The sequence below is a fragment of the Pan paniscus genome, chromosome 14, assembly GCF_029289425.2.
Source record: "Pan paniscus chromosome 14, NHGRI_mPanPan1-v2.0_pri, whole genome shotgun sequence".
Classification (NCBI taxonomy): domain Eukaryota; kingdom Metazoa; phylum Chordata; class Mammalia; order Primates; family Hominidae; genus Pan; species Pan paniscus.
In genome coordinates, this window is record NC_073263.2 from 53,869,786 (window position 1) to 53,892,006 (window position 22,221).

Below are 22,221 nucleotides of genomic sequence, written 5' to 3' on the forward strand. Positions count from 1 at the left end.
CAGAGTGTGATATTCCCCTTCCTGTGTCCATGAATCACGATTTTCTTTTCCTTTTTTTTTTTCTTTTGAGATGGAGTCTCACTGTGTTGCCCAGGCTGGAGTTCAGTGGCATGATCTCGGGCTCACTGCAACTTCTGCCCCACCGGTTAAAGTGATTCTCCTGCCTCGGCCCCCCGAGTAGCTGGGATTACAGGCATGCACCCCCATACCTGGCTAATTTTTGTATTTTTAGTAGAGACGAGTTTCACCATGTTGGTCAGGCTGGTCTCGAACTCCTGACCTCAAGTGATCTGCCCACCTCGGCCTCCCAAAGTACTGGTATTACAAGCATGAGCCACCGTGCCCAGCCTCAATCATGATGTTCTAAGAAATAGAAAACAGAACAGAAAACTAGGAGATGACACGTATAGCAACACAACAGTAGAGTTTTGCAGTATAGTTGTGGTAGAAACAAAGAAAGCTAAGGCAAAGTTAGAACTGTTAGGGATTAGGAAACTAAAGGGTGTATGAGGACCTGGTGACTCTCTTTTTGTTCTTCTTTTCTACTGTGACAATGAGGAAAATGGAAGAGCAAATGTATACTGGGATGGAGATGTTTGTGGCTTCCTAAGCTTGTTCATGGGTCAAATACCGGGTTTCTTTCTGTACCCTAGCTTCCCTGGACTACAACTCAGGCACCAACTAAGCATGTTAAGTGATAGGCTTTTGGAGTTGTTTGAAAATCACCTCAGCCAATGTGGTCCTCTGACTAGAAACCTCAGCATCACTTGAGAGCTTGCTAGAAATAGAAGAAAAATACCTTAGGCCCCACCCTGGACCCACTGAATCAATATCTCTGGGATCCAACAATCTGTAGCTTAACACGCTTTTGCAGATGACTCTTCTTTATGCATGCTCAAACCAGATAAGCACTAGTCGAGACCATCAGTTATCTGCTTTGATGTTTCTGACGGTAGGAGAGATATCAGCTAGCACACTTGGGAAGTATCTCAATCTGTTGCCTGCCTAATGTGCATTAGCAGCTGTAGTGAACCTCTGTTACAGATGGGAGTAACAAAGGTGAACAAGAATCCTCAATTTGTTTTGATGTGGAAAAATTGAAAATGCTAGTCTCAAATCCCAAAATTAAATTTACAAATTCTAAGACTCTATTGTTTCACTATTTCTCTAGACCAGAATTTTTCAACCTCAGCATTACTAACATTTTGGGCCAGATCATTATTGTCATAGGAGGGTGGTGAGCAGTTATATTCATTGCAGGATGTTTAGCAGAATTCCTGGCTTCTATCCATTAGATGGAAGTAGCGCATGCATGTGCACACACACACACACACACACACACACACACAAGCACACCAGTTGTGAAAACCAAAAATGCCTCAAGACACTGCCAAATATCCCCCATGTAGGTGATTGAGGAGAGGAGGGAAAATTGTCCCTGGTTAACAACTGCTGCTCTAAACTTAATTTATATTCATAAAATTGTCTGTTTCTGAAGCAAAAATTGATCTTTTAAATTTATTTTTAGATGGACACGTTTATTTCAACTTCTACGACTTATCATTCTGATAAGAATTTTTCATCTGGCTCATCTAAAAAGACAACTTGGAAAGCTGATAAGAAGGCTGGTAAGTGGGCAAAACATGCTTATGATTCAGAAAAATATTTTGTGTTTTGGGACCCATTGGCAAGGGTTGATATCTATACTGTATAATGTTCTTTATTTTTATGTTGATTTATGTTTCACCAACTAATAATGGTTTTAAACTCTCAGGTTTCAGGAAACAAAAGGTGATACGAAAGGGATGGATTTGACCTAGACCTCACTTTTATTACAGGTTTGTGACACTTAACTGTTGATTTACTTATATTAACTTCACTTTTTCTTGTAATTATATTTTTATTGTGTTTTTGCCTCGTCTAAGCCACATTCATTCAAAGTATTCTTTATTCGTGAGGCTATATGCTATGCCATTGTGATAGTGTGACATATTTGTGGTTTAGCCCTGGCAAGGAAGATTTCCATGTCATCTCAATTCAGGACTACTCGGTTGCAGCACAAAAATTTGAATGGATTTTCAGCTGACTCCATTTGAGTTTCAGTTTATTAAGTTCTAGTAGTTATCCTGAATCCCAAGGATCCCAGAGAGACCGCTTCTCTTCCTAGAACCCCAGAGAATGAGGTCACAGCTTTGTAGATCTCAGGTGTTCTGAGTCAGAGGGCTACAAAGCACGTTGGGAGTTCCCACCATCACTGGTGCCCAGAACTCTTGGATTTTCTTTGGTATTTAAGATAAGAAATAAATTCCAAGAACAGGGGGAACTTCAGACTGAGGCCAACATAAGTACATGGCATATGGTTTGAACCAGTGGAGTGTTAAGAACACCATGCCAGCTTAATGGTCATTATGTTGGATAATTTAATATGTTATCTTGATTACCCTGAGTATTAGCTCTTTTCTGTCAACCTCAATCTTAAAAGGTATTTTTCTGTGAAAATGGAGTCTGATCATATAAAATTAACTTTTGTATGTTATTTTAAATCTATAATAATGTTTGTAATAGTGATGATTTTGACTTCCAGAACGTATTGTCGCTATGTCGTTTCCATCTTCGGGAGGCCAATCTTTCTATCGGAATCCAATTAAGGTAAGGGTGTTTATCTTAAAAATACTCATTTCTCAGTGAATGTAGACTGTGTAGTCATAAGTTTAATATTGACCCAGAAATGTCAATGTTCTTTCCAAAAGGTACTCTTTCAAGTAAAACAATCATAATGGATTGATACCAGTTACAATTGTACCAGTGGTTACAAACCACCCCCAAACTTACTGGCTTATAACAGCAACTATTTATTTGGCTCATGATACTATGGTTTGTGAATTTGAGATGGGCTTAACTGTTCAATTCTGTGCTCACAGAGAGGATTGCCTCTCTCAACTGAGTTCATTCATGCATCTGTGGGCAGCTACTGAGTCATCTGAGGACTGGCTAGTCTAAAATGACTTGGCTGTCCTCAGCTGACAGAGCCACTGCGTGCTCCATGCCCCCCTCAAGGCCCATCCCATCTGGCACCCACTGCTGCCAACAGCTCCACCCCCTTGACCAGCAGAGCTGCCATATGCTGCATGCACTTCTAAGACCCTGAGGACTGGCCTGCCTGGTGCCCACCCTGCTGGTGGCACCACCCCACCACTAGCAAAGCCACTGCACCTAGCATGCATACCTCTAGGGCCTTGGAACGAATCCGACTGATGGCTCCCACCCCAAGAAAAGCCATACCACTGTCTCCACAAACACTCACCATCTAGGCCACTGAGGCACTCAGAGACACCTCTAAATGCTGATTACAGCCAAAGAAGTCACATGAAGACTGTATTACCGCACCCACCTAGAACCAAAGTCAAATCGCCCTACTCCATAATGAACACTAGGAGACAACTATTGGAAAAAATATTTCTCTATGAAAGCTCCATAACATTGGAAGAGGCACCTGTTCCACCAGATGTGCAAAAATCAATTCAGGGCCACAAGAAACATAAAAAGCAAGGAAACATTACATCCCCAAAGAAACACAATAATCCCCCATTAACAGACCCTAAATTTTAAGAGTATATCAAATGGCTAAGAAGGAATTTGAAATAAGGATCTTGAGGAAACTCTGTGAGATACAAGAGAATACAGATAGACAAATCAATGAAATTAGAAAAACAATTTATCATCTTATGAGAAATTCAACAAAGATATAGATGTCATTAAAAACCAAACAGAGATCTTGGAGCTGAAGAATTTAAGGAATAAAATAAAAAATAATCAAGAGACCAGATGCAGTAGGTCACTCCTGTTATCCCAGCACTTTGGGAGGCCAAGGCAGGTGGATCACTTGAGGCCAGGAGTTCAAGACAAGAGTGATTAACATGGCAAAATCCCATATCTAAAAAAACACAAAATTTAGTCAGGTGTGGTGGTGCATGCCTGCAATCCCAGCTACTTGGGAGGCTGAGGCACGAGAATAGCTTGAACCCAGGAGGTGGAGGTTGCAGTGAGCTGAGATCATGCCACTGCACTCCAACCTGGTTGACAGGGAGGGACCCTGTCTCAAAAAAAAAACTATATATATATATATATATATATATATATATATATATACACACACACATATATATATATAATCAAGAGCTTTAAAAACAGACATGGGAGACATATGGGTGAAATCTCAGAAGCTCAAAGGTTCTCAAATAGAATCAACTCAAGATGGTCTTCTCTGAGGTGCATGATAGTCACACTTTCAAAAGTCAAAAAGAGGGAATATTGGTCAGGTGCGGTGGCTCACACCTGTAATCCCAGGACTTTGGGAGGCTGAGGTGGGTGGATCACAAGGCCAGGAGTTCAAGACCAGCCTGGCCAACATGAAGAAACCCCATCTCTACTAATAATACAAAAAAAACTTAGCTAGGTGTGGTGGCGTGCACCTGTAGTTCTAGCTACTTGGGAGGCTGAATCATGAGATATGCTTAAACCCAGGAGGTGGAGGTTGCAGTGAGCTGAGATCACACCATTGCACTTAAACCTGGGTGACAGAGTAGGAGTGTCTGAAAAAAAAAAAAGGAAATATTAAAAACAGCAAGAAAAAAGCATCAAATCACATGTAAGGGAAACTCCTTTAGGTTAACAGTGGATTTTCCAGTGGAAACTTTACAGGTCAGTAGACAATGGGATGTTACAGTCAAAGTACTGAAAGGAAAAAAATACAAAAAAACTATAAACTAAGAATACTATACCCAGCAGAGCTATCCTCTAGAAATGAGGGAGAAATAAAGTATTTCCCAGACAAGCAAAACCTGAGGGAATTCATCACCAGTAGACTGGCCTTACAAGGAATGCTTAAGGGGGATTCTACAAATGAAAGCAAGAGGATGGCTACCATCATGAAAAACACCAAACTATAAAACTCACTGGTAGAGCAGATACATAAGAAAGAGAGAGAAATCAAACTTTATCTCTACAGAAATCCACCAAACCACAAAGATTAGGAAAAAAAAAAAAAAGAAAAACAGAGGAAGAAAAGAACAAAGGTTATACAAAACAACCAAAAAAAAAAAAAAAGAATAAAATGACAGGATAAATCCTCATCTATTAATAGTAACCTTGAATGTAAACAGATCAAATTCCCAATTAAAAGATATAGAGTTGGTTGCCAAGATAAACAAACAAACAAAAAACCCAACTACATACTGCCTATAAGAAACTAACTTCACCTGTAAAGGTACACACAGACTGAAAGTGAAGGGATAGAAAAAGATACTCCAGGCAAACAGAAACCAAAAGTGGGCAGGAGTAGCCATACTTATATCAGATAAAACAGACTTTAAGTCAAACTGCATGAGGAGACAAAGACAGATATTTTATAATGATGAAAGGATCAACTTAGCAATAGGATATAATAATTGCAGACATATATGTATCCAACACTAGAGCACTCAGATAAACAAGGCAAATATTAGATCTAAAGGGAAAGACAGCCTCCAATCTAGTAACAGTTGGGGTCTTTAACACCCCATAACACCCTACTCGTAGCACTGGACAGATCATCTAGTCAGAAAATCAACAAAGAAATGTCAGATTTCAGCTTACAGAGAGGAATAAGTTTTAGTATTCTATAGCACTGGAGGGTGACTACAGTTAACAATTTATTGTATATTTTTAAAAAGAAAGGCTCTTGAGTGTTCCCACCACAAAGAATGATAAATATTTGAGGTGATGGACATGCTGATTATCCTGATTTGATCATTGCACATTGTACACAGGTTTTGAGATATCACCCTCTACCTTATAAATATGAACAACTATTATGTGTCAGTTCAAATTTTTTTAAAGAATAAAAAAACAGTTTTTTTTAAATCAAAGAAAAGAAAATAACATGACTTGGCTGAATGGTCCCATGTGGTCTCTCATTCTCTAGTAGGCTACTTCAGGCCTGTTCACATGATGGCAGTGGCAAGAGTACCAGGAGCAGCAAGCAAAACAATGTAAATCCTTTTAAGGCCCAGGCTCAAAATTAGTATAATATTACTTCTACCCGATTTTATTGGACAATGCAAATTATACTATGATTCTGAATCTGAATCCAGATTCAGAGTAGAAAATAGACTCCAACTCCTGGTGGAAGGAATTGTAAAGAATCATGGCTGCTCTTTTTTTTTTTTTTTTTTTTTTTTGAGATGGAGTCTCACTCTGTTGCCCAGGCTGGAGTGCAGTGGCGCAATCTCGGCTCACTGCAAGCTCTGCTTCCTGGGTTCACGCCATTCTCCTGCCTCAGCCTCCCGAGTAGCTGGGACTACAGGCGCCTGCCACCACGCCTGGCTAATTTTTTTTTTTTTTTAATAGAGATGGGGTTTCACCGTGTTAGCCAGGATGGTCTCGATCTCCTGACCTTGTGAACCACCCGCCTTGGCCTCCCAAAGTGCTAGGATTACAGGCTTGAGTCACCGTGCCCGGCCGAGATCCTCAATTATAGTGGCAGCATACTGCTTTAGGCTCCATGGATGACTAAACTAATTTCAAACATATAATGCTGTTTACTGTGAAATGCCAACTGAAAGTCATTGTTTAATTTTATGTAATTTACAATACTTACTATACCTCAATAAAACTATAATTATTAAGGGCTGGCATCGGTTGCTGAGAGGTGGAAGGAGTACCTCTCTGCAGCGTGTTAGCTCAGGTTCAAACAGGACAGGACCTCAAGTTCAGCAGCTTTTCAGAAAGTGGCCTGGATCCCCAGCCTGAATCATCATCCCATGGCTGGAGAATGTGGACAGGTTATTTAATTAAGAAACTAATGATAAACCAAGGGCTATGGGAATTAAGAACTATGGCTAAAAAAGAAATGTTTAGAGTAATGCAAAATGGCCGATTAAAAGCAGCTGCACTCCCTAGCACTCAAGGAGAGGAATGAAAAGGGGCAGGTGAATTCAGCACCTTCAACTGAGATATCCAGGTTCTCCCATTGGGACTGACTGGAAGAACAGCTCGCCCCATGGAGAATGAAGAAAAGTGGAGAGAGGGTGTGATGGCCCAGCCGAGAGCAGTGTGGAGCCAAAGGAACCCCCACTCCCAGCCAAGGGAAGCAGTGAGTGATTGTCCAATCCTGCTCAGGAAACAGTACTTCTCCTATTGATCTTTGCAACCCATGGATCAGGGGATCCCCTTGTAAGCCCATGCCACCAGGGCCTTGTGTCTGATACACAGAGCTGTGGAGTCTCAGCAGATCAGCTGCTCAGGCACACACAGAAACCCAGACGTTTTACGTACTCTGGCCCCAAGATCCTCAGCAAGGTGGGAAATCTGTCCATACATATTTTGGAAAGGGGCTGAATCCAGGGAGCCAAGCAGTGTCATTCTGTGGGCTCCATTTCCACGGTACCTCACAAGTTAAGACCCATTGGCTTGGAATCCTAGCCAACCAAGAGCAACGGGTTGGATTCCACCTCAGATGGGTCTGAGTTCCCCGGGAGGTGGAGAGGGGCAGCCAGCATCACTGCAGTTTGTAGACTCAGCCACTCCTGCCTGCCAGCTATGGAAAATACAGGTGGTCAGGAGGAGGAAGTGTTCCCTGCAACGCAGCACACCTGGTCTACCAAAAAGCAGTGAGACTGCTTCTTTGGATGGGTCCCTGATCCCATGTCTCCTGACTGGGTAAGAACTCCCCCATGGGGGTCTCCAGCCACTTCCTACAGGTGTATGTAGACTTGCTACAGGTCAGTATCCCCCTGGGATGGAGCTTCCAAAGGAAGGAGCTGGCTGCCATCTTTGCTATTTCACAGCCTTCACTGGTAATACCTCCAGGTAGATGGGAGAAAGTCAGGCGACTGGGGTCTTGAATGGACCACCAGCAAATTGCAGAAGCACTATGGTAGAGAAAACAACAACTGCTGAAAGAAATCAGAGAAGACACACACAAAAAATGGAAAAACATCCCATGCTCATGGATGGGAAGAATCAATATCATGAAAATGGCCATATTGCCCAAAGCAATTTATGGATGCAATGCTATTCCCATTAAACTGCTATTGAAATTCTTCACAGAATTAAAAAAAAAAACTATCTTAAAATTCATATAGAACAATAAAAGAGCCCAAATACCCAAGACAATCCCAAGCAAAAAGAACAAAGCAGGAGGCATCCCGCTACCCGACTTCAAACTATACTATACTACAGGGCTACAGTAACCAAAACAGCATGGCACTAGTACAAGAACAGATGTATAGACCAATGGAGCAGAATAGAAAACTCAGAAATAAGACCTCACACCAACAACCATTTGATCTTTAACAAACTTGACAAAAACAAGCAATGGGAAAAGGACTCCCTATTTAATAAATGGTGCTGGAGTGCTGGCTAGCCATATATAGAAAATTGAAACTGGACTTCTTCCTTACACCATATCCAAAAATTAACTCTAGATGGATTAAAAACTTAAATGTAAATCCCCAAAGTATAAAAACTCTAGAAGAAAATCTAGGCCATACCATTCAGAAAAGAGGCATGGGCAAAGATTTCATGATTGAAATGCTAAAAGCAATTGCAACAAATGCAAAAATTGACAAATGGGATCTAATTAAACGAAAGAGCTACAGAATGGGAGAAAATTTGTACAATCTATCCGCCCGACAAAGGTCTGATATTCAGATTCTACGAGGAACTTAATGAAATTTACAAGAAAAAAACACACAACCCCGTTAAAAAGTGGGCAAAGGACGTGAACAGACACTTCTCAAAAGAAGACATACATGCAGTCAACAAAAATATGAAAAAAAAAAAAGCTCAACATCACCGACCACTAAAGAAATGCAAACAAAACCACAATGAGATACCACCTCACGCCAGTCAGAATGGCTATTATTAAAAAGTCCAAAAATAACATGCTGGCAAGGTTGCAGAGAAAAAGGAATGCTTTTTACACGGTTAGTGGGTGTGTAAATTAGTTCAACCATATAGAAGACGGTGTGGCAATTCCTCAAAGACGTAGAGGCAGAAATAGCATTTGACCCAGCAATCCCATTACCGAGTATAGACCCAAAGGAATATAAATCACTGTCTTACAAAGATACATGCACGTGTATGTTCACTGCAGCAGTATTCACAATAGCAAAGACATGCAATCAACTTAAATGCCCATCAATGATAGATCAGATAAAGAAAACATGGTACATAAACACCATGGAATACTGTGCAGCCATAAAAATGAAGAAGATAACATCCTTTGCAGAGACATGGATGGAACTGGAAGCTGTTATCCTCAGCAAACTAACACAGGAGCTGAAAACCAAACACTGCATGTTCTCACTCATAAATGGGAGCTGAATAATGAGAACACATGGACACATGGTGGGGAACAATGCACACTGGGGCCTGTCAGGAAGGAGGGGTTGGGAGAGGGAGAGCCTCAGGAAGAATAGCTAATGGATGCTGGGCTTAATACATAGGGATGAGATGTCTGTATAGCAAACCACCATGGCACAGGTTTACCTATGTAACAAACCTGCATATCCTGCACATGTACCCCTGAACCTAAAATAAATAATCACATTTTATTGAGGTATAACATAGATGGTAAGTTGCACTAATCAAGTGTATATCTTGATGATATTACACATAAGTATATATGCATGTAACCAACACCTCTGTCAATGTATTGGTCTATGACTGATCTCCGATTAATTGTTGTAAAGATATAAAATATCAAGATTAATGTTTTTCATATAGCTATCAATGCTTCCTGTACCACTTACTGTGAAGAGCATAACTTCCCCAATGAATTGTAGAGGTGTGTTTATTGCAAATCAAGTGAACATATATGTGTAGGTTTGTTTCTCAGCTTTTTCTCCTTTTATTATGACTTAATGACTTGTCTATACTTAAGTCCAGACCACAGTTTTAAATATTATGGCTTTATAGTGAGTTTTGAAAACTTGTTTATAAGTCCCCCAACTTTGTACTTCTTTGTTTAAAAACTATCTTGGCTCTTCTAGATTTTTTGAATTTCCATATACATTTTAGAATCTTCTTGGCAATTTACACACACACACACACACACACACACACACACACACACCCTGCTAGTATTTTGACTTGGGCATTCACTACATTGCTTAATTTAGGGAGAACTGACATGTAAAAATATTGAGATTTCCAACTCAAGAACATAATATATCTCTCTCCTTATGTCTTCTTTGACTTCTTTTTGCAATGTTTGCAGTGTACAGGTTTTACACATCTTTTTTTTTTTTTTTGGACGGAGTCTTGTTCTGTCGCCCAGGCTTTAGTACAGTGGCGCAATCTCCGCTCACTGCAAGCTCTGCCTCCTGAGTTTGCGCCATTGTCTTGCCTCAACCTCCCGAGTAGCTGGGACTACAGGCGCCTGCCACCACGCCCAGCTAATTTTTTTGTATTTTTAGTAGAGACGGGGTTTCATGTGTTAGCCAGGATGGTCTCGATCTCCTGACCTCATGATCCGCCCGCCTCAGCCTCCCAAAGTGCTGGGATTACAGGCGTGAGCCACCGCGCCCACCCTACACATCTTTTGTTAGTTTTATTTCTAGGCATTTGATAAGTTTTTATGCTGTTTTAAGTAATATTTGAATATCTTCATTTTCTGATTATTTGCTATTGGTATATAGGAACATAATTAATTTTTGTATATTGACTTTTGTTTTTAAATTTTAAGTTCTGGGAGACATGTGCTGAACGTGTAGGTTTGTTACATAGGTATACGTGTGCCATGGTGGTTTGCAGCAGCTGTCAGCCCATCATCTAGGTTTTAAGTTCTGCATGCATTAGGTATTTGTCCTAATGCTCTCTTTCCCCTTTCCCCCAACCCCTGACAGGCCTCTTTCCCCTCCCTGTGTCCATTCTCATTATTCAGCTCCCACTTATGAGTGAGAACATGCGGTATTTGGTTTTCTGTTCCTGTGTTAGTTTGCTGAGGATGATGGTTTCAGCTTCATCCATGTCCCTGCAAAGGGCATGAACTCATTCCTTTTTATGGCTGCACAGTATTCCATGGTGTATATATGTGCCACATTTTCTTTATCCAGTCTATCATTGATGGGCATTTGGGTTGGTTCCAAGTCTTTGCTATTGTAAATAGTGCTGCAATGAACATATGTGTGCATGTGTCTTAATAGTAGAATGATTTATAATCCTTTGGGTATATACCCAGTAATGGGATGGCTGGGTCAAATGGTATTTCTGGTTCTAGATCCTTGAGGAATTGCCACACTGTCTTCCACAATGGTTAAACTAATTTACACTCCTGCCAGCGTGTAAAAGTGTTCCTATTTCTCCACATCCTCTCCAGCATCTGTTGTTTCCAGACTTTTTAATAATCGCCATTCTAACTGACATGAGATGGTATCTCACTGTGGTTTTGATTTGCATTTCTCTAATGACCAGTGATGATGAGCATTTTTTCATGTGTCTCTTGGATGTATAAATGTCTTCTTTTGAGAAGTGTCTGTTCATGTCCTTCACCCTCTTTTTGATGGGATTGTTTTCTTCTTGTAATTTGTTTCAGTTATTTGTAGATTTTGGATATTAGCCCTTTGTCAGATGGGTAGATTGCAAAAATTTTCTCCCATTCTGTAGGTTACCTGTTCACTCTGATGATAGTTTCTTTTGCTGAGCAGCTCTTTAGTTGAATTAGATCCCATTTGTCAATTTTGGCTGTCGTTGCAATTGCTTTTGGTGTTTTAGTCATGAAGTCTTTGCCCATGCCTATGTCCTTCATGGTATTGCCTACATTTTCTTCTAGGGTTTTTATAGTTTTAGGTTTTATGTTTACATCTTTAATCCATCTTGAGTTAATTTTTGTATAAGGTGTAAGGAAGCGGTCCAGTTTCTGTTTTCTGCATATGGCGAGCCAGTTTCCCCAGCACCATTGATTAAATAGGGAATCCTTTCCCCATTGCTTGTTTTTGTCAGGTTTGTCGAAGATCAGATGGTTGTAGATGTGTAGTGTTATTTCTGAGGTCTCTGTTCTGTTCCGTTGGTCTATATATCTGTTTTGGCACTAGTACCACGCTGTTTTGGTTACTGTAGCCTTGTAGTATAGTTTGAAGTCAGGTAGTGTGATACCTCCAGCTTTGTTCTTTTTGTTTAGGATTGTCTTGGCTATACGAGCTCTTTTTGGTTCCATATGAAATTTAAAGTAGTTTTTTTTAGTTCTGTGACAAAAGTCAATGGTAGCTTGATGGGAATAGCATTGAATCTATGAATTACTTTGGGCAGTATGGCCATTTTCACAATATTGATTCTTCCTATCCATGAGCATGGAATGTTTTTGTATTTGTTTGTTTGTTTTAGACAGGGCCTTGCTCTGTCACCGCAGGCTGGAGTGCAGTGGCACCTGGGCTCATGCAATTCACCCACCTCTGTCTCCCGTGTAGCTGGGACTACAAGCAGGCACCACCACACTTGGCTAACTTTTTTAAAATTAATTTTTGTAGACAGGGATTCTCACTGGTCTCACTGGCCCAGGCTGGTCTCAAACTCCTGGGTTCAAGCAGTCTTCCCACCTGAGCCTCCCAAAGTGCTGGTATTACAGGTGTGAGCCACCACACTTGGCCTTGTATATTAACTTTATATCTAGCATCCTTCATAAATTCACACATTCATTTTAATAATTAATGTGTAGATTCCCTGGGATTTTATGTATACAATCATAAAGTTACTACTTTCTTCCCAGTTTTTATACTTTTTTCTTTCCTTATTGAATTATCTAGGACTTTCACTGTAATATTGAATAGAAATGGTAAGAGGAGGCAGCCTTGCCTTATTCCCAAACTCAGGTGGAAGGAATTTTATACTTCACTATTTGAAGTGATGTTTGCTATAGGCTTCTGTAGTCATTCTTTACCAGATTAAGACAATCCATTTTATTTCTAGTTTGCTAAAAGTTTTCAATCATGAATTGGTGTTGAGTAGATTGGATATTTTTTCTGCATCTTTCAAGGTAATCAAAATGTTTTTGTGTTTTTCCATTAATGAGATTTTCAAATGTTAAGCCAACCTTTTTTATTTTTGGAATAAACTCCCTTTGGTCTTAATGTATTATCGTTTTATATATCACTAGATTCTGTTTGCTAATATTTTATTTAGAACTTTTCATCTATGTGCATGAGTGATATGAAATTTTCTTTCCTTGAAATGTCTTTATCTCTTGGTCTACATTTACCTTAGCTTTGGTGTCTTGGATAACTCCTATCTGCTAAACTCATCTTCATCCTCCATCAGGATGAATATGATGGATATGTTTCAGGGTAATGGCAAAAGGAAAGAGCTAGAGTGGAATCTTACAAGTGCTTTTGCAAGCCTCTCCTTTGTGACATCCCATTGACCAAATCAACTCACATAATAGAGCCCAAATTTAGAGTGAAAGGGCACTACAAGGTGAAATGTGAGGGCCGGGATTCAGGAAAAGATGAAGAATTGGGACCACTGATGGAATCTTTCTACCTTATTCTCAGGCAGGGAAGCATTTTTATACATGCAGATAGTTTACAAGAAATAACTAATATATAGTCAGAAACTCAAGGCTTCATCAGTTGTATAAAAATGCATTTGTAAATACCCAAAGACCTTGAAGAGAAGGATCTGACCCACATCTCACCCAGGTTATACTACTCCCAGCTAAGACATGATTCGACCACACCCTTGACCAATTTTGAAAATTGTTTCAAACTATTTATTTGAGGTGGAATTACTTTTCCTCTCCCATAATGGGAACAGTCATGGAGCAATGTGACCAGGGTCCATTGGATGGGTCATACCACTTGAGGGCAGCGATCCCCACATTCCCAATTCCATCTTTATGGGTAAAGCATCTCTTGATTGCTAATATTGTTTTTTAAAGCCGGTTGAGCTAATAACTGTGAGTTAATTATGGCATGTCTAAATTGAGCCAATTTTCTTTTAGTAGTTTTGGTGGTGCCTAATATCAGTTTGGGAAGACTTAATATTAGCTGGGGTGTTTTTAACAGCCAAAAACCTCACTTAGCATATAAATCAAAACAAAGACATTACTATTTCCTTGTGGGGTGATGGCTAGACTATTGATTTCTATCCGTTATTAAACTGTTATCTCCTTAGGGCATTGACAAAAGTACTAATAAGTCACTGATTTCTTTACCATTTTTAATCAGAGTATCCAAAAAGGAGGTAATAAATCATGTATTTTAATAAATGCCACAAATCATGAGCCACCCAAAAAGTAAATCTACTGTCCATATTAATATTTAGTCTTTCATCTTTGCCAGAGCACAGCCCCAAATCTAAGCTACTAGTTCAGCTACCTGGACAGGCCAAGAATTAGGCCATGGAGCACTTCAGTCATTGCATGTTCAATGACAACAGCATATTCTGCACTTGGAGTGCCTTTGTCATTTTTGAGAACCATCCACGATGTATATTAAATCAAGGTTGACTCAAAGGTACATGATTCAAATCCGGGTATACTTAACTTCTGAGAGGATGCTAAACAGTCATGTGATTCCTCTTTATTCTTAAAAGAGAATAAATTTGCAGGGTTACATTTTGAGCAACACTGAATATGCAAAGCAGACCTTACAATTTCCTAAGTGGTAAATTTACTAGTGGAGAAATGTCAGATGCTGCCTTGAAGTAGCAAAAACTTTAGAGATGTTGGACCCATAGAGTTAGTGGACAAACAAGCACTGTGGTGGAAGCATCAAGAAGTTTGGCCACTGCTACCACCTCATGCAGATACAGAGGGTGTACCTTTGCTTTCAAATCAAGGAATGTACTAAGATAGGCAGAGAGAAGAGTTGAGCAGATTTAGGAAAACCGAAGGTGGAGGTTGTTGCAAGAAGGCTTTCACAGGAAGGGGAATATCACACTCTGGGGACTGTGGTGGGGTGGGGGGAGGGGGGAGGGATAGCATTGGGAGATATACCTAATGCTAGATGACGAGTTAGTGGGTGCAGCGCACCAGCATGGCACATGTATACATATGTAACTAACCTGCACAATGTGCACATGTACCCTAAAACTTAAAGTATAAAAAAAAAAAAAAAAAGAAATACGGAAAATAAGAAAAAAAAAAAAGAAGGCTTTCACAGAGTAGCATTTTCTACTTTTGCATCACAAGGAAGTTGCATCAGAAAGTATAAACTTAGTAAGCCCATGCAAAGGCTGAGCTATGAGAAAAATCAGATATACAATTACCTACAGTCCTAAAATCTTCTTAGCCATCTTTTGATTTCTGTTCTTGGTAGAATTGAATGCTCTTTATTCTGGTTGAAAACAGAAACTGTCCATCTGGTGACAGCTTGTGACCAGAAAAATGTAGATTCTTGGCAGAGTTCACCTTTTCTCTAGATTCTTTATGTCCCTTTTCACCTACTTTGAATAAGAGGTATTTGGATCCTTTAGTAAACTACTTAGATCAGGAAACACAGCAGTAAATCATCAATATATTGAGTCTCTATATATATATATAATTATAAAAAGTATATATACATATATAATTATAAAAAGTATATATACACATATATAATTATAAAAAGTATATATACACACACACGCATATATATATATATATATATATATATATATATATATATAATTTTTTAGACATTGAGAGAACTAGGAAGGGGATTCAGAGAATCCCTAAAGTTTAACCCTCCAGGTATATTTGTCTTCCCAGGAAAAAGCAAATATTGCTTGTTTTTCTTTTTTCTTTTTTTTTTTTGAGTTGGAGTCTTGCTGTGTCACCCAGGCTAGAGTGCGGTGACACAATCTCGGCTCACTGCAACCTCCACCTCCCGGCTTCAAGCGATACTCCCGCCTCAGCCTCCCAAGTAGCTGGGATTACAGGCACCCACCACCATGCCTGGCTAATTTTTGTATTTTTAGTAGAGACGGAGTTTCACCATCTTGGCCAGGCTGGTCTTGAACTCCTGACCTCGTGATCCACCTGCCTCGGCCTCCCAAAGTGCTGGGATTACAGACATGAGCCACCACGCCCGGCCAACTGTTTTCCTATATATGTACGCTAAAGAAGCCTGCACATAAATTACTGCAGTGAGATATTTACTGGTTGAGAGAATGAAGAACAGGACAGTATTCTAATGGTTGCATGATATTTCATTAGTGCTATGATGAACCTCTAATGTTGGACATGTAAGTGTCACTATTATCAATAATACAACAACAAATATCTTTCGGCGTAAGGCTTTTTCTGTACAGATTATTAGGAGTGAAATTACCTAGTTGAAGAGAATGAATATTTTTAAGGTTCTTAATATATATTGCCAAATCCAAGAGCAATTGTATTACTGTATCAAAATAAATCGAAGTTTTTAATGTCATGCCTTATTTTGCCAGCATTGGATTTTCTCATTAAAAGGAAAAGGGCTAATTTCATGGGCACAAATGTCATGTCACTGTTGTTTTGACTTCTTTATTGGCGACACTGAATATTATGTAGGTTGTTAATCAGTTTGATTTTCTCTTTTATGGATTGTTTATGTCCTTGGCCCATTTATCTATAAGATGAGGGAGTAATATTTAAGTTGTTAATGAATTATTAATTTATTATCCTAGGCATAGTCCCCAACAGTGCATTTTTCTGAAAAAATATTTTCCCCTGTTGTTCATTATAGCATTTTTCAACAGAAATTTCAGAATTTTATGAAGTTAAACCTAAGGCTATAGATCTTCCATTGATTCAACACTTTTAGTTCTTCCTCATTCAAAGAATTAAAATTCACTTAAATTTCTCATAGATGTTTGTAGTTTTTAATATGTGTTTTCTAAATGTATATGGATTTTAGGTAAGAAATTTCATGAATTCTAAAGTATATGAAATGTTTTATCCTTCCCCTCTGCCACTATGCAGATTCGGAGTGTTCATCTTTTTGACGTATTATTTCCTCCTAACATAGATAACCAATTTAATAAATGGATGACTTTGATACCTTAATGTTAGTGTTCTCAATATTAAGCCAGTAAACATTGTTCTGACAGTACCATACTAATCAGTTTTTGAAATTGTGTCATTTTTGTTGTTGCACAGAGATATATACATATGTGTGTATATTTCAGAAAGAGATATTTCCTGAAAAAATTGTTGGATTCGTATAGTGATATTAATTATATTTCAGATAATTACTATTTTTCATTGAAAAGGTATATATATATATACACACACACACACTTACCGGTATATATATATCTTCATTAAAAAATTAAGAGAACGGGTGAGCCAAAAAAGTTTCCATATTGTTACGAGTTATTTATAAATTGATATAATATGTTTATCTTTTTCTGTCATGCATACACACACAATCGTAGTGTATACTTTTTGCATTTATTTGTTTACATAGTGCTTAGGTAGACTGTAATATTCAAATCACTATCTAAAAGACATACCTAATCAGAATTAAATTTAAATAAGAAGCAATAGGAATTAGATTTAAATAAGAACCACATTAACTGTGAATTATGATTTGGAACAAATTTACTTAAAGTTAGTTAACCATCTAATTTACTTTTCTGATAGCTTTAAACAGTGTGTATTTACAATAGAGGCTGAGTAGTCAAACACACTTTGTGGACTATTTGAAAAACCACAGTGGATTAGAACTTGAAATTGGCATACGCTTGTATTCCCTGAGTCTCCCCTAGAAGATGCTAGTGAGAGACAAAGTAATAGAAAGTAATAACCATTTTAGGTTCTTCGTGGAAATGGCTTATGTTGGTGCCATGTGACTATGTAAAATATGTGTTTCTCTTTTTTAGGAAGTTGTACAGTTTCTAGACAAGAAACATCCAAACCACTATCGAGTCTACAATCTATGCAGTATGTACCTTACTCTGTATTTTGCTACTGTAGATAGAAAACAGATTACTGAATGTAAGAAGATGATTTTGTTTTTTACATTGCATTTAATCATAAGTATTTGGTGGTGGTGAGGAAGGAATTTAAAAATCCCCGTCTTGGACTGGCCCCATTTGGTAGAAGGAGTTAGCCCAGGAGCACAAAGTACCCTATGAAGGAGGCAGCTCTGGCAGGACCAATGAGGCTGGAGTGAAGGCAAACCATTTTAGGGAAGATCTGTTCTAGTGATATTAGGTTTAGGAAAATCTGTCTGTTTTTCCTGCCAGATTGTGTTATGAGGACATAGACAATTTAACAAATGAGTCCTCTGACCCATTAGCAGTGGGTTGTGATGAGAGCAGGGCCCTAGGTGAGAAAAAAGCAAACTCTTTAGAAAATAGGTTGCAACCCAGCTTACCACTCTGTCTTGATTTTTTTCTCTACCTGTATACTCAATAGACAGGGGGCAATCATCAAGGATGTTCATCAAGGATATTGGTCTAAAATTCTCTTTTTTGCTTGTGTCTTGGCCCGGCTTTGGTATCAGGATGGTGCTGGCCTCATAAAATGAGGTAGGGAGGATTCCATCTTTTTCTATTGATTGGAATAGTTTCAGAAGGAATGGTAGCAGTTCCTCCTTGTACCTCTGGCAGAATTCGGATGTGAATCCATCTGGTCCTGGACTCTTTTTAGTTGGTAAGCTATTGATTATTGCCACAATTTCAGCTCCTGTTATTGGTCTATTCAGAGATTCAACTTCTTCCTGGTTTAGTCTTGGGAGAGTGTATGTGTCGAGGAATTTATCCATGTCTTCTAGATTTTCTAGTTTATTTGCGTAGAGGTGTTTGTAGTATTCTCTGATGGTAGTTTGTATTTCTGTGGGATCGGTGGTGATGTCCCCTTTATCATTTTTTATTGCATCTATTTGATTCTTCTCTCTTTTTTTCTTTATTAGTCTTGCTAGCGGTCTATCAATTTTGTTGATCCTTTCAAAAAACCAGCTCCTGGATTCATTAATTTTTTGAAGGGTTTTTTGTGTCTCTATTTCCTTCAGTTCTGCTCTGATTTTAGTTATTTCTTGCCTTCTGCTAGCTTTTGAATGTGTTTGCTCTTGCTTTTCTAGTTCTTTTAATTGTGATGTTAGGGTGTCAATTTTGGATCTTTCCTGCTTTCTCTTGTGGGCATTTAGTGCTATAAATTTCCCTCTACACACTGCTTTGAATGTGTCCCAGAGATTCTGGTATGTTGTGTCTTTGTTCTCGTTGGTTTCAAAGAACATCTTTATTTCTGCCTTCATTTCGTTATGTACCCAGTAGTCATTCAGGAGCAGGTTGTTCAGTTTCCATGTAGTTGAGCGGTTTTGAGTGAGTTTCTTAATCCTGAGTTCTAGTTTGATTGCACTGTGGTCTGAGAGATAGTTTGTTATAATTTCTGTTCTTTTACATTTGCTGAGGAGAGCTTTACTTCCAACTATGTGGTCAATTTTGGAATAGGTGTGGTGTGGTGCTGAAAAAAAATGTATATTCTGTTGATTTGGGGTGGAGAGTTCTGTACATGTCTATTAGGTCTGCTTGGTGCAGAGCTGAGTTCAATTCCTGGGTATCCTTGTTGACTTTCTGTCTCACTGATCTGTCTAATGTTGACAGTGGGGTGTTAAAGTCTCCCATTATTAATGTGTGGGAGTCTAAGTCTCTTTGTAGGTCACTCAGGACTTGCTTTATGAATCTGGATGCACCTGTATTGGGTTCATATATATTTAGGATAGTTAGCTCTTCTTGTTGAATTGATCCCTTTACCATTATGTAATGGCCTTCTTTGTCTCTTTTGATCTTTGTTGGTTTGAAGTCTGTTTTATCAGAGACTAGGATTGCAACCCCTGCCTTGTTTTGTTTTCCATTTGCTTGGTAGATCTTCCTCCATCCTTTTATTTTGAGCCTATGTGTGTCTCTGCATGTGAGATGGGTTTCCTGAATACAACACACTGATGGGTCTTGACTCTTTATCCAATTTGCCAGTCTGTGTCATTAATTGGAGCATTTAGTCCATTTACATTTAAAGTTAATATTGTTATGTGTGAATTTGAACCTGTCATTATGATGTTAGCTGGTTATTTTGCTCATTAGTTGATGCAGTTTCTTCCTAGTCTCGATGGTCTTTACATTTTGGCATGATTTTGCAGCGGCTGGTACCGGTTGTTCCTTTCCATGCTTAGTGCTTCCTTCAGCAGCTCTTGTAGGGCAGGCCTGGTGGTGACAAAATCTCTCAGCATTTGCTTGTCTGTAAAGGATTTTATTTCTCCTTCACTTATGAAGCTTAGTTTGGCTGGATATGAAATTCTGGATTGAAAATTCTTTTCTTTAAGAATGTTGAATATTGGCCCCCACTCTGTTCTGGCTTGTAGAGTTTCTGCCGAGAGATCCGCTGTTAGTCTGATGGGCTTCCATTTGTGGGTAACCCGACCTTTCTCTCTGGCTGCCCTTCACATTTTTTCCTTCATTTCAACTTTGGTGAATCTGACAATTATGTGTCTTGGAGTTGCTCTTCTCGAGGAGTGTCTTTGTGGCGTTCTCTGTATTTCCTGAATCTGAATGTTGGCCTGCCTTGCTAGATTGGGGAAGTTCTCCTGGATAATATCCTGCAGAGTGTTTTCCAACTTGGTTCCATTCTGCCCCATCACTTTCAGGTACACCAATCAGACGTAGATTTGGTCTTTTCACATAGTCCCATATTTCTTGGAGGCTTTATTCATTTCTTTTTATTCTTTTTTCTCTAAACTTCCCTTCTCGCTTCATTTCATTCATTTCATCTTCCATCGCTGATACCCTTTCTTCCAGTTGATCGCATCGGCTCCTGAGGCTTCTGCATTCTTCACGTAGTTCTTAAGCCTTGGCTTTCAGCTCCATCAGCTCCTTTAGGCACTTCTCTTTATTCGTTATTCTAGTTATACATTTTGTCTAAATTTTTTTCAAAGTTTTCAACTTCTTTGCCTTTGGTTTGAATTTCCTCCTGTAGCTCGTAGTTTGATCATCTGAAGCCTTCTTCTCTCAATTTGTCAAAGTCATTCTCCGTCCAGCTTTGTTCTATTGCTGGTGAGGAACTGCGATCCTTTGGAGGAGGAGAGGCACTCTGCTTTTTAGAGTTTCCAGTTTTTCTGCTCTGTTTTTTCCCCATCTTTGTGGTTTTATCTACTTTTGGTCTTTGATGATGGTGATGTACAGACGGGTTTTTGGTGTGGATGTCCTTTCTGTTTGTTAGTTTTCCTTGTAACAGACAGGACCCTCAGCTGCAGGTCTGTTGGAGTTTGCTAGAGGTCCACTCCAGACCCTGGGTATCAGCAGCGGTGTCTGCCGAACAGTGGTTTTTTGTGAACTGCGAATGCTGCTGTCTGATCGTTCCTCTGGAAGTTTTGTCTCAGAGGAGTACCCGGCCGTGTGAGGTGTCAGTCTGCCCCTACTGGGGGGTGCCTCCCAGTTAGGCTGCTCAGGGGTCAGGGGTCAGGGACCCACTTGAGGAGGCAGTCTGCCCGTTCTCAGATCTCCAGCTGCATGCTGGGAGAACCACTGCTCTCTTCAAAGCTGTCAGACAGGGACATTTAAATCTGCAGAGGTTACTGCTGTCTTTTTGTTTGTCTGTGCCCTGCCCCCAGAGGTGGAGCCTACAGAGGCAGGTGGGCCTCCTTGAGCTGTGGTGGGCTCCACCCAGTTGGAGCTTCCCCGCTGCTTTGTTTACCTAAGCAAGCCTGGGCAATGGCAGGCGCCTGTCCCCCAGCCTCGCTGCCGCCTTGCAGTTTGATCTCAGACTGCTGTGCTAGCAATCAGCGAGACTCTGTGGGCGTAGGACCCTCCGAGCCATGTGCAGGATATAATCTCCTGGTGCGCCGTTTTTTAAGCCTGTCGGAAAAGCGCAGTATTGGGGTGGGAGTGACCCAATTTTCCAGGTGCCATCTGTCACCCCTTTCTTTGACTAGGAAAGGGAACTCCCTGACCCCTTGTGCTTCCCCAGTGAGCCAATGCCTCGCCCTGCTTCGGCTCGCGCCCGGTGCGCTGCACCCACTGACCTGCGCCCACTGTCTGGCACTCCCTAGTGAGATGAACCCGGTACCTCAGATGGAAATGCAGCAATCACCCGTCTTCTGCGTCGCTTACACTGGGAGCTGTAGACCGGAGCTGTTCCTATTCGGCCTCCTTGGCTCCTCAATGTCTTGCGTGGTTTCTAACTACCCTGCAATAATATAATGATAGTCTGCTAGAAAGTTAAAAATTACACCTATTAAACAAAAGTAAGTTGAGTTTAGGTGACATGAGATGGATAATCTGCTC

At 39.8% G+C, this 22,221-nt stretch overlaps 1 protein-coding gene and 1 long non-coding RNA gene across 3 annotated transcripts in view; one reads left to right on the plus strand and one right to left on the minus strand.

The window, feature by feature from the left end:
• Positions 1 to 22,221, minus strand: part of LOC130540707 (uncharacterized) — a 131,232-nt gene that overhangs the window by 60,701 nt on the left and 48,310 nt on the right. The window contains exon 3 of one of the 2 annotated variants that reach the window (XR_010109618.1): positions 18,592 to 22,123. The exons of the other annotated variant lie outside the window; for it this stretch is intronic. This is a non-coding gene — a long non-coding RNA (uncharacterized LOC130540707). Of the gene's footprint in view, positions 1 to 18,591; positions 22,124 to 22,221 lie in introns of those variants that run through there. 2 annotated transcript variants of the gene reach the window in all.
• The window catches only part of LOC100969450 (phosphatidylinositol 3,4,5-trisphosphate 3-phosphatase TPTE2-like), a 108,925-nt gene that overhangs the window by 51,882 nt on the left and 34,822 nt on the right, over positions 1 to 22,221 (plus strand). The window contains 4 exon segments of the mRNA XM_063595781.1: positions 1,529 to 1,628; positions 1,775 to 1,838; positions 2,585 to 2,649; positions 17,824 to 17,884. Of these exon segments, the coding sequence (XP_063451851.1) occupies positions 1,529 to 1,628; positions 1,775 to 1,838; positions 2,585 to 2,649; positions 17,824 to 17,884 (290 nt within the window).